Source organism: Schistocerca serialis, chromosome 8 (genome assembly GCF_023864345.2).
Source record: "Schistocerca serialis cubense isolate TAMUIC-IGC-003099 chromosome 8, iqSchSeri2.2, whole genome shotgun sequence".
NCBI lineage: Eukaryota > Metazoa > Arthropoda > Insecta > Orthoptera > Acrididae > Schistocerca > Schistocerca serialis.
In genome coordinates this window covers 617,072,777-617,086,693 of record NC_064645.1, presented here as the reverse complement: position 1 = coordinate 617,086,693, position 13,917 = coordinate 617,072,777, and the positions used below count along the sequence as shown (strand labels likewise).

Here is a 13,917-nt window from a genome sequence, read left to right as displayed (position 1 = left end):
CACAGTGATCTGAGAAGTCCAATCCCTATTCAAATCATTAGACACATCCGAATAACTTATCCCCAAATCCATCTCCCTCCTCATTCCATCCCACACACATTAGAGCCCAGCAGCATGTGGGTCATTTGAGTGGTCTGCACACAGCTGCAGTGTGTGAGAGACAGAGTGCAAATAAAAGAGTTTAGCATAGCTTGGTGGATGTTAACAAAGGTGATCAATACTGCCTCACCCAATGACACAGCCAAGTAAGCACTATCCACAGCCACACAGGTGTCAAGCGCTTGCACTTTACTTGCACATACGTCGTGAATTTGCAGTGTGCCCATAATCAGATGTTACAGTCCTCAATGTAAATCTTTTTAATTTGTTCTGTCCAAAATATGTCTCACTGTCAGTGTGATTTTAACTGCAGACTGATTGTTAACATTACTTTGTTACCTATTCACTAGAGTAAATTTACAGTCACATATCTGAAGCAATGACCTTTAGTTAAAATCAATCTTTAATTTTCATTGCGCATAATCATATTCGGTCACTGTGAAACCTACCACCTAATTCCTTATAGATCTGACAAGCCACACCCTTATGCTAAAGTATTCCCCCTTTTCAAGGGAATATGTACGAAGAAATCTGTGGCATGACCAAGGCACCTGGCTGGCACCCTCCAATGCCATCCTGCATGGTTCCAGGACAAAAATTTTGCATCTTCATTCATCCACAGTCACAGCCTCAACACCCCCCATCCCCCTCCCAAATCTGCTTCAACTGGTCCTCCTCAAGTCCAGTGTGCCATCTTCTTGGATGTTGCTCCATGCAAACCTCTTTCCACATCAAGTCCATTAATTGTCGAAGTTACTTTACTTCTGATAGCTTCCACCCGTTTCACATTAATAATTCTCTCCCATATATTCTGATCACCTGTGGATATCACATCTGCAGCGACTCACAATCCTTTGTTCAGTATGCTGAACTCTTCACATACAAGCATTACCTCTCAAGTCTAATCTACAGACAAATTTCCTGTGCTATATCCATAACTGCCCCTAATTTATGACCAATGCCATGGTACCAGCTGCAAAGAAGCACATTCCACGACCTCTTCTATCACCTAATACCATCCTGGATTGGAACAACTTAACCATTTCCATCACCATGGCTTCGACTACTTATTGTCATACCTGGAACTGAGGAGCATCCCACCCACAGTCCTTCCTATCCCTACCAAAGTGTGTTCTGAAGCCCACCCAATTAAAACTGTACAGACAATTCACTGACTTAGGGCGGGAGGGGGGGGGGGGGGGGGGGGGGAGGGGGAAGGATTGGAAATGTTTTCGAATTGAAATTAAAGACGTTATCCCTCAACAGAGTCTTCTACCAAGGTATTCTTGAGTAAAAATAATTAGCCAGTGACAAACTAATAAATGAACAGCACACTAGACATCCAAACTAGGTGGTCTCTGAAAAAAGTGACCATTATCATCTTCATAGCATTTGTTTTTGCTTTGCAAATGAGGTAGTTGATTCTGTCTTAACTTCTTTGCTATCAAATTGTATATGTTCTGCCATTCAACTGAAGATTTAGGTTTTCAGTCAAGCAACAAAATGAAACATATTTGGTTTGTTAATTAAAGCTGATTGTTACTTTTTCCTGTACTATAGTAGATTCAATCTTGAGAATAGATTTTTCCCAAGTACACTCCTGCACACCCCTGCAAACCCCCCCCCCCCCCCCCCTTGCCCAAAAAGTTGTTCATTTTTACAAGTTTGCCTTCTCTATTTCATTTGAGCAGACCAATGTAGCAACGCAGCAAGCAAGCTAAGTCACCACAGCAGATTATTAAACTAACGTGTTCTCAAAACAATTGTCCAAATTCTCATCAATTGATGGTGACAAAAGAATGGACATTCCCCAGTCACAACGTTGTAAATGTGTAGAATGTAGTATGAAAAACTTTTACACTTCTAATTTTTTGAATCTGATTGTTATGGGGCACTGACCAGTTAAATGACAAAACAAGGTAACAAAAAAGAAACACTTAAGAAAAAATTCATTGAACAACCCAGTGATCAAGGGCGGACAAAGTTAAAAGACATGCAAAAAAAGTATATGCAAACAGATCTGTATCAGTACCTCAACAGTTGCCCGATTCTGTTCAGCATTTGAGACTAGAGTTAACAGGTGAGTGCGAAGGCCACAGAGACTTGCTGTAAGTGACTGACATTCCACATCTTGAGGCAGTTCTCGCAGCAAACGTTCTAACTGTGTTAATTCTTGCTCTCTCTCTTCCAAGTCTTCTATGATTTTCTGCAAGGAAATACCAAGTGTGAAAATTACGTCAATAAGAACAGGAATAGCAAACAACAAAATAATGCATTTATAAATAAGCATCAACATTTGCTCTTAAGTGTTGAAATTTGTTATTATGAAACTAATTAATTAATTAATGCTATCTTGTATTAAATATTATTGATAATATAGGTACTTACTGTGATGCTGTTCAACATGTTCAAGAGGTTATCTGTTGGCAAACTACTCAGATCCTTTTCTGAAATTTCTATCTTCTTGTGCAGGTTCTCTGTGTCTGAAGCAATTGAAGTCTGAAATATGTATGTTCAATAAATTTTAATTTCCTTGAATCAAGGCTACAGAATTACAATGAAAAAGCCTCTACACATGCACCAAGTCAATATTTGAACACAAAGCCATGATCCATTTTTAGATTTACTCATTCTTATTCTGTTACAGAGGTATTCCAACACCTGTCATATCCTAATACTTCATCAGTATCATAGATATAAGCCATGCAATATGGTAAAATATGGGATTAAGTTAGCCTTTTAATAGAGGAAGAAGAAGCTCCAAGATTCATTCCACAACCATTCTAATTACTGAAGAGACTACAGAGAGATTTGCTAATTTGAGAAACTCCCTCCCTATTCTCTAGAAACGTATACTTTTCCACTAATGTATATTTTACTGGCATTTTTTCCTCTCCTGTAGTCCGAAATTTCTGGTAGTTAATTCTTCCCACTCTTGTAACCCCATACAAACTCCTGCATGCAACTGGATCACTGATTCTTTTCCACTTCGCTTCAACAATTCCATCTCTCTTAATTAAAAACCAAGCTTGCCTTGTTCCATGTGTCTTTGTTTACACAAAATTAGTTTAAATTAGTAATATGCTACTCCAATTTCAAGTATATTAATCATCCTCATAATCAATAACATATCATTACTTCCATATCCTGAATAATCATCCAATCTATGATAAAGGAAGAACACCAGCAAATGTTCTCAACTTCACTTTCAATTTTGTCTTTATGCATTTATAATTCTGATACTGTCAGCTCTATTATAATATTGTAAACCTATCACATATGCATAGCTCGGGTAATAATGTGTTCTCATTAAAGTTTACACATGCTACCATTAGGATGTCAATACTGTTTTCCTAATATACACTTCTGCAAGACAGCAATCTAATGAATTACAAAGAACCTGTGTGTTGCCCTCAACTACAAATATTTTATATAAAGTATGAACACCTCTCACAACAAACAAACAATGCAAAGTGCAGGCTGGAAAGTAAAAAATTATGGAAAGGATATATTGCTACTCCTCGTAAAGATGATCCCAGAGATCAGATAGGAACATGAAAAGACTTTTACATATTAAGCTCTCGGCCAAGTCTTCATCAGAAAGGAAAAACACAGACGCATTCACACCTCACACACACATGATCAATATCACTGTGCTCAGTCCAGCAGACTGAAATTGAAATGTATCAAACCGGAGGAACAATCCATAGTGGAGCGGGGAAGGGGGAGGGTGACCAGTGTATGGGTACGGGAAGATGAAGCAGTACTGACTGGCAGGGACTTGAGGTGGCAAACAAAACTACCTGGTGCAATATCGGGATGGTGTGGTGGATGGAAAGGGGTGGGTGAGTGGAAAGGAGAGGAGCAGAGTAAGGGAAAAGATCAATGGGTGCATTGGCAGACAGCAGTGCGCAATGAGGGTGAGGGGACGTGAGTTGAGAGAAGATGACAGCACAAAAGGGGAAAGAAGCTGTTGGGTGCCTGCTGATAGCCTACTCCACCACAGGCTGAACCACCTGTGAAAGCAGCTATGTTGCAACCATGTTCAGTCTTTTATCTGGTATTACTGCCAACCAGTAATCCGACAGAATGAAAGGCCACCACCAAACTAAGACCAAGAGCAAAGTGGACCACTCTGATGCACAACATGCAGCTGAACTTGGCCCACTTGATTTCAATGGCCGCTTCACCACCCAGGCCATTTGGATCCCCCCATCCTTCCTCCCACCAGCTTTTATAACTGCACAGATGGGAGTTATCCTTACAACACATTGTCCACTCCTGAAATCGTCCTGGCCTGTACCTACTGCCACCACACACACTCCACCTAACAGTCTCCCCCTCCCAGTTCTTTCACCCCCTCCCAACAAACACCCCTCATCCTCACTGTGCACTCACCAACCTTTTTCCCTTCTCTGGTCCTCTCCTTTCATCTCTCTTCTTCCCACCGCACCTCCTGATCCTGCACCAGGTAGCCTTGTCTGTCACTTCCAGTCCCTGCATATTCTGCCAAGCAGCACCGTTTCCTCTTCCTCCACCTACATACAGCTATACTTCCCCCTTCCCCACTCCACTACAGATTGTTGCTCCGGTTTGATGTGTTTCAGTTTCAGTTTGGCCTGAGCAGCCAGACAGAGTGGTTATGTGTGGGTGAGGTGTGCTTGCTTGTATGAATGTGTGTGTGTGTGTGTGTGTGTGTGTGTGTGTGTGTGTGTGTTGGTTGGTTGGTTTGGGGGATTAAAGGGACCAGACTGCTACGGTCATCGGTCCCTGTGTGTGTGTGTGTGTGTGTGTGTGTGTGTGTGTGTGTGTGTGTTTTCTGATTGAAGCTTGGCCAAAAGCTTAATGTGTAACCTTTATAGTGAGAAGCAATCAATCCTCTCCATAACTGTTGATCTCACAATAATCATTCACTCAAAGAAACAATTTGAAGGTCTCAACAGAACAGTGCAGTGAGATATCTCTGGTTTCATCTCTTAAAAGCATTTCTTAGTGAAGATTGTAAAAAGCAGAGATCTTTTGCAAATTAGCTCATTTTTCTAAGAAAATTATTGAACAAACAGTGTAGTCTAGGCTATCACACAAGAGCAAAACCCTGGTTGAATTAAGCCTTAAAAAAAGATACCGGCAAGTGTCAGTACAACTCAATCACTGAAGGTTCTGTACAAACTTAATTATGTATACAGATAGATCATCCATCCCAGGATCAAGAATTTCAACTACTTTTTCCTGTTATCTATATAAATACTTATCAGTATATGTGACATAAATGGCAGTATGTTTTGACTGCACTGACTTAGAAGCCTAAATGTTTTACATGCAAAGGGACCACAGACCACAAAAGGTAACACAAATTTCAACTTCATACACCTATCAGTTTAAGAGAAAAAGGGGTCTTAACAGAAAGACAGATAGGTGGATAACAAATGAAATAAAACTGACCGGTATGATATAACAACAAATTAACATTTTTTTTTATTTTTCCATTTCCTTGCACTGTTACCCCTTGCTTCTTGTCAAATTTCGTGATACTAGATTAATGGGATGTATCCCATGTTTCAATGAGCAAGTTTGTGTGAATGATATATGTGACATAAATGGCTATATCTTTTGACTGAACTGATGAAGCTTAAATGTTTTAAATTGCCAAGAAACCATAGACCTCGGTATGTGACACTAATTTCAACTTGATACCTATACCCATTCCTTCGAATAAGGGTTCTTAACTGTTGGGCAGATAGGCAGACAGACAAACAACAAAGCGGTCATGTAAGTGACTGAGGTATGGAACCCTAAAAAGGGTTTTACTGTATGATGATGCCTCGGTGACATGTTTGTGGTGAGGCTTGAATGTCCCATGTGGCGACAGATTGAAGTTGCTGGTTCTAAAATGTTATGGAAAAACTCTTATTTATATTTAGGATAATTAGAATTACAATTTTTGAATAAGTCTGACAGAAAGTGTGTGTTGCAGAACATATTTTAAACCTCAGGTAAAATGGAGCAAAGGTGAATAGTTAATTCACAGTTTAAGTACCTGGGCATTACATCGGCATTTTTAACCTATGTTCATAAGTTATACCCAATAATTCCATAACACCCCTTCCTATTTTGACTAACACATGAAATGGATTTTAATCGTGGCAAAGATTATTGTCTTACTGTTCACAGTGATGTAACAGCTTCATAATTTCAACAACACAACAATCCTATGGAAAGAATAGATTGCTACTCACCATATAAAGGAGGCACTGAGTAACAGACAGGCATAATGAAAAGACTACGAAGTATTTAAACTTTCTGTCAAAAGACCTTCCTCAGAAACAGAACACACAAACACATTCATACAAGCACAACTCATACATACATGACCACTGGCTCCAGCCACTATGGACTGAGTTGGGTCACAGAATCTGGAGACAACTGCCATGTGTGTATAAGTTGTGGTTATGCGAATGTGCATGTGTTTTCTCTTTCTGAAGAAGGTATTCTGGCTGAAAGCTTAAAAATGTTTAGCAGTCTTTTCACTGTGCCTGTGCACAACACAGCGCCACCTCTATATGTTGAGTAGCAATCTATCCTTTCCATAATACTGTTTTTATTTGGGAAGTAATAAACCAAAAACACTCATCCACATGCAAATTTCAAAGAAGAGTAAGAGAAAATGCAATTTCACCCTTTATGTGAAACAGAATATAATCTAGCAGTAAAGGAAACCACACACCAAATAGCAGTAGTGTTGTCACTGACAGGCACATAAGAAAAACAAAACTTGTGTGCTTTGTTTCTATTCTAACCCAACAAAAAATTTATTCCATAAGCTAGCAAATCTTCTTTCTCTTTGTATGTCTCTGTTGATGACTTAATGCTTTTACTATTTGGTGAGTGGTTTCCCAACTCCTAAATTACTTACGTTCTGCCAAAATCTTCCTTACAAAATATAATCTAGAATATAATTAGAAATACATGTTGTATCATGGCAGCCTAGAGACAGCTGTTACTGCCAGTTTGAAAAATACGTAAAATAACTGCAGTTGCAATTATAAAGACGTCCTCAAAAAACAGTATTCTAATGACTAAATATGCCAGTTTGATAAATAAGTTCATGGTGTTTTTCTTTGGCATATTGGCACTCCAGCTGCAATGGGTTTATTTACTGATTGTCACTTTCTATTTATAGTTCACTGTTGCTATTTGAGTTTACATATCACCATTACGTCATTTGAACATAGTGAGTGGAGTTTGGAGCTAGAATATAGAGTACCATGTGAAGAAATTGGAACATTTCTGATATACTTTTCTGTTTGAGTTTAGTAGAGGGGTGACAGCAGCAGAGGCAGCCAGAAACATTTGCTCTGTGTTTGGGGGCAACTGCATTGGACAGAGCACCACAAGAGGAGGATCATTTTGACATTAGTAACTTTCTACATTCAGGAAGGCCTTCAGGGTTTGATGAAGGTTTTTTAAACACATTAATACACAACGTTCCAGGTCAAAGTTAATGAGAACTGGCAAACATGATAAACTATGAACATTCCACAATCATGCAACATCTGCAATCAATGGGGAAACTTTCAAAAATTGAGTGTATGGGCACCACATGCTCTAAGCCAAAATCACGAAAATCTGTGAGCAGCCATATGTGTACGTCTGCTTGCTCATCATCAACTGGCTTGTGAACAACGCTGACCATTCCTCTACTGAATCATTACTTATGCTACTGTAAGGAAAAGAAAGGAATAGTCGAGCGCAAACAAAGAATCAACTCCCTGTACAGAGATCTGTGCACATCCATAAAAGATAATCCAAACATTGCTCAACAAGTTCTTCACCTCAAAAATACGTGATTTCTATAGTCGCAGGATCGAAAGATTACCTCAGCATTGGCAAACTTCTGTAAAAAGTGAAGGAGAATATATTATTCATGACTAAATTCACTGTCATGTGTATTAGTTGTTTTTATTAAACTTAGGGAAAAATGCGACGGACTTATGTGTCAACCTACTATATTGTACCACGAGTGGATGAGGTTGAGGTATCACACAAATAGTTGTTCCTAACAGTCAGAAAATAATTTACAATTACTGTGGTTACCATAAAGAAATTCTCAAACTATGGTATTTCACAAAAGCCTCATTGTTGCTGTAATGTCACTAATGTATCACCACTGGGCAATGACAAAAATCAATTCACTTTATTCTGTGAGTTGATATGCTAGCATGTTTATGCCATGGCATAAAAATCAATTCACTTCACACTCTGTGTGAAGATCTTCAGATGTCACACATATTTAAAAACTTTGTTTCTTTCATTTTCTGAAAAGGAACCTAGGTGTAATTTGTCACTTCCATATTGTATCATATGCAGTTAGAAATATTTGGCCAGTTCCTAAACAAGTAAAAGTACCACACTCACACACACAATCACACAGACATCTAAACTCAGACTTCCACGGTCATGGTGACACTGATAAAATGTAAGTAAAATATTATAAAAAACATTTTTTAAAGTCATTAGTATATTCCAAAGGGTGGATGTGGGAGGGCAACACTTTACATTTGTGATCGTATAGTTCAGGAGTACGACGTGAAAAAGACTTTTGATATCAAAAATAGGGACCTGAAGGGGCTGGCCCCCCTCCCCCCCAACACACTTTTTCCTTGTCTTTAGGCAATCTCGTCCTGAATCAGAAGGGATATTAATTCTTCAGACAGTACTCCTGCCAGGCCTCATGACAGAACCATATCATAGTACTTTTTAGCAATGCCACATTCTGTTATTCCAACTTATTTGATGTGATTTGTGTGGTTGGGATATCGATGGCAAATAGCAGTTGACTTTGACGATACTTGTGTAGGGTGCAGACACCACTAGCTAAGGTGAATGGTGGACCACCATAATATCATATTTATGCTAGACAAGATGACTGGGCACTGCTAGCTGCAACTATGCATTCGAGATCGGGTCAGGCCAGCAGCCTACCAGACTGAGTCTCCTTGTGTGATTTGGTGCCACAGTGCTGCTGAACTGCCATCCGCACCTGCCATTGCCAGACTCCTGCCAGAGGGCAGAGGGTCATGTCCCACACACAGCAAGTCTTCACCCGCGTCCGCGGTGGACACAAAAAAGGCCCGTGTCACCAGGTGCTGCCATTCTGTACTGGAACACCATTGCAGCATAAGTCTGAGAGCATCCCTAACATCAAGACCATGCAGCTAAGTCTGAGAGCATCACTGACGTCAAGGCCGTGGCTTACTGTCAGGCTGCCAGCTGTTGCTTGGCCCGACATTAGTAACGCAGGACACCTACATATACATCTCGTCAACAGGGTGGAAGCCAGCTGCCTGAGACCTGACGTCGACCACGGTCGCCTGAGTGTGGCACATCTGCCTCACATTGCTAACAATGTAATATTTATATGGAGTTTGATAAAGCAATTCTCTCAACAACCAATGTGTCACTGGGTCCACCGGCCTGTCGCTCCACCATTCACCTTACTGAGTGCCATCTGCACCCTACACAACCATCATCAAAAACAACTGCCATTTGCCAACGATTTCTCATCACACAAGACACATCAAATAAGTTGGAATAAGGGAATGTGGCACTGCTAAAAAGTACTACGATATGGTTTCGTCAGAAGTACAGAAGTACAATCTGAGGACTTAATATGCCTTCTGATGAAGGACTAGAGTGCCTAAAGACAAGCAAAAGTGTGGGGGATAGTATATGCAGGTTCCTATTATCGATATCTAAAGTCTTTTTCACATCATCCTACTGAACTATACAATCACAAAAGTAAAGGGTTTCTCTCCCATACCCATACCCTAACCACATTTTAAAAAAAATTGTATAGTATTTCACTTACATTTTGTTAATCTCACCATGACCGTGGAAGTGCGAGTTTGGATGTCTATGTGATTGTGTGTGTGAACGTGGTACTTTTACTTGAGAAAGAGTGAGAGCAAGCTATGGTGGATACTGTTTTCTTATACATTTATTTCTGCTCAACAGGCATTGTCCACTATACTTGAGTGGTTTCCTTTCCCTTATTTTACGTTACCTACATTTCCGTAAACCTGGATACAGTTTCCTAACAAAAGATACCAAAACCATATAAAATGTTTGTGAATCTTCTGCACAGAACTATGTCATCAGAGAAGAAGGTCATTTGATAACAACACCCACTTGTTGAGTTGTAGTAGAGGAACAAGGGGGATTATGAAGTAGCTTCCATCCTAAATACGATAAAACAATTTATATTTGGAAGTGGGCATCTGTTATCCGAAATAGCTAATTCCTGATATGAACATTAAGTACGATACATTCCCTCTAAGCTTCCCATTAACTTTGTTCTTCTCCATTCAAAAGTTATAAGGCAGCAGACCAGAACTATAGTAGAAAATATGTTCCCAAAATCATGAGCCACTCAGTTTATAGAAAATGTGATAAAGAGCAGTTCTGATAACAAATCATCAGTGAAAACACTGACAATGTTTGAGAGTTATAACACACACAGTGTTTTGCAGTTTGTGTTACAGGTACAATTGAGCTCTTACTGCTAGGAAGTTGGTCAGAACACCAAACAAACCACAGCTGTATCGTCCATTTCATTTAGTTTAACTCATATCAGGATAGTGTAGCAATACTCTTCCGCCTGCCATCATATCTGTTTACTTGTACTCCAACTTGCCCAGCCTGTCTCCTGGGATACGTTCTCTAAATACACAACTTTGTTATTTAAACTTATGACCCCCCATTGCAATGCTCATGAGTAATTTTACATGTCACATTTTCACACTGACAGTTAACGTGAGTAATGTAATAAAAATGAATATTTTGATGTTCTGCTCAAAATGTATTTTTATCACTGATGAAATCAAGTTAAAGATTCATCAAGCGTGATATTCTTTGAGGTCCACAAGATATGTGTCGCTGTTGGTTAATTAAAAAGACAGTAACATTCTGCCAACAAAGCTCAGGAAGTAACAACCTTATATATTCTTCAAATGAGCTGAATATTTACATCGGCAATCTGAAAAATAATGTATCACAAAATTAAAAGCATCAATTTAGCAGCTTCAATATATTCAAAAATTAGACAAAATTGTTTTGCCAAATTTAAAATTTTGTATTAGCTGTAAGTGATGATATATTTATGTGATAAGAGAAAGAGATCATCACCTAGGTTCTAAAAAGCAGAACATCGATCAAGAAAATGAAATCATAAGGTCATATGAATACTAACAGTACATGACGTGCTTTGTGGTAATACAAGAGATGGAAGAGCAGGAGGGGAATTAAATGCCAACACACCTAACCTTGGGTCAGGTTTCTGGAGACAAATAATCATAAAACTAGAGAACACTTTACACAGGAGGGAGTGAAACATGATTGTTAAAGAAACTATAAAGTGTCGACAGATTCGCATTATTACCTAATATACTGGCAGCTGCAGGAAAATGATTTCACAAAATATTTTCACTGTTACAAACATTTCAGTTATATTTTAAAGCCAATACATGGCATATCATAACTCAGCTTTCATTTATCTCCCCCACACACAATCTATAAACAATAGTGAAGAAAACAAGTGTACCTCTCTATAGGAGTCACAATTTATCCACTTTTACTGACATAATTTTCTCACTAGTAATTCACATGAAAATTTTGAATGTTCATATGAAGAAACACCAGACAATAAGCAAGATGGTTCAAATGCATAAAATAAAATTTAAATTGAAAAAAGCAGAATTGTATGTTAAACACAAATAATTTCAATTTTAGAAAGTTATACCTGTGGAACTCAGTTGGTATAGTAGTGGATTCCTGATTAAATTTAGTTTTTATTTTTTCTGTGCATTTGAAATAAGCAGCATTCTACAAATATTTTCCTCTTCATTAAATAACAATAATGAAAAACCAACTTCTGAAGCTAAACAATAATTTACTTTTCTTCCTGCAATTATAGCAACTAAATAGTAGTAGTAGTAGTAAACCATTAAAATTTCTCTCCCATGTACTTTTATTAATGGCATTTGCAACAAAAGTGTTACATGCAACCTAGTCATATGTAGTAACAATCTGATGGATAACACTTCATAACCGAGCGGGGTGGCGCAGTGGTTAGACACTGGACTCGCATTCGGGAGTATGACGGTTCAATCCCGCGTCCGGCCATCCTGATTTAGGTTTTCCGTGATTTCCCTAAATCACTCCAGGCAAATGCCGGGATGGTTCCTCTGAAAGGGCACGGCCGACATCCTTCCCTAATCCGATGAGACCGATGACCACGCTGTCTGGTCTCCTTCCCCAAAACCAACCAACCAACCAACACTTCATATTTTGAACTGTATTTTGTTAATGGCTGTGCAAATGAATAATTCCTGATTAGAATTATTCAAATTGTTAAAATTTTCAACTGGAGAAAAATCATTATCTAAATAAATTCAAAATTAGCACAGAATTTTAATTATAACTTCTATATAAATGGATATCTATTTGTGCTGCCAGCAATAATATTATATTCTGAATGTTTTAATGAGATGATTTCCTTCGCAAAACTAGTTACTTATTAGTATGCAAGAGAAGAAAGAAGGCTGGGAGTGTACTATCAGTACTTTGAACACCATGTTATCTTTGTGGAAGAGCTTGTTATAACCATAAAATTCCTGATACACACAAAAAGCACTTCTGATTCAAACAAAGAGTTCTACTGAATTATTTTGCAGCATGAAACTTCCTGGAAGATTAAAACTGTGTGCTGGAGCGAGACTCAAACTCTGGACCATTGCCTTTCATGGGCAAGTTCCCACGAAAGACAAAAGTCCCGAGTTCGAGTCTCAGTACGGCACACAGTTTTATCTGCCATGAAGTTTCATATCAGTGCACGCTCTGCTGCATGGTGAAAATCTCATTCTGGAAACATCCCCCACTCTGTGGCTAAGCCATATTCAGCAATATCATTTCTTCCAGGAGTGCTAGTTCTACGAGCCTTGCAGGAGAGCTTCTGTGGAGTTTGGAAGGTAGGAGACAAGGTACTGGCAGAAGTAAAGCTGTGAGGACGGGACATGAGTCGTGCTTGGGTTGCTCAGATGGTACAGCACTTCCATGCAGAAGGCAAAGGTCCCAAGTTTGAGTCTCAGTCCAGCACACTGGTTTAATCTGCCAGTAATTTTCATATCAGCGCACACATTGCTGCAGAGTGAAAACCTCATTATATTTTGCAGCTTATTTAGCAAATGCCAGGTATGTCATAATGTAACTTCACACTCTGCTAGGAAAAAGCATTCGACCAATTGTCTGTTAGCCATTTATGGATCGGTCTTATGGCACACCACTCGAACTGTGCACTGCGTACATACATTGTGCATGAATATTAAATGCAGTGTGCTGATATGTCATTGTAGATTAAGGGTAAAGTTACGGATTGTAAACCTGTACTGATACAATGTTTACTCCTACCAAAATACACTACGTCCTCCGACCATGATCAACAGCTTGATGCTACAAAAGAATAAATGTGTCTTACATCTCCTAAAATATTACAGAGGGCAGACTGACATTTGTGGTGATTCACAACTTATAATGCAAAAGCTACAATGTACAATCATGCTAGCTGAATTACAATAATGAAATATACTTTTCATCACTTTAATCTGAACCACTTGACCTATAGCAAACCTATGATGTTCATTCATAGTATAGTAGCTTAAGACACCTGGGAAAGGATGATAAGAGTAGTATCTGGGATTGCAGACGGTGCTTATCACTATTGTGTCAAGCAAGGCTTTATGCCAAGTGCTTCAGTGCAGCCAG

General features: G+C 38.9%; 1 protein-coding gene across 2 annotated transcripts in view; it reads right to left on the bottom strand.

Annotated features, from left to right (window-relative positions):
• Nucleotides 1-13,917, bottom strand: part of LOC126416038 (muscle-specific protein 300 kDa-like) — a 643,030-nt gene that overhangs the window by 126,569 nt on the left and 502,544 nt on the right. For both annotated transcript variants that reach the window (XM_050083501.1, XM_050083503.1), the window contains 2 exons: nt 2,488-2,598; nt 2,132-2,305 (listed from right to left, as the gene is read on the bottom strand). In XM_050083501.1, coding sequence (XP_049939458.1) covers nt 2,132-2,305; nt 2,488-2,598 — 285 coding nt within the window. The remainder of the gene's footprint in view (nt 1-2,131; nt 2,306-2,487; nt 2,599-13,917) is intronic.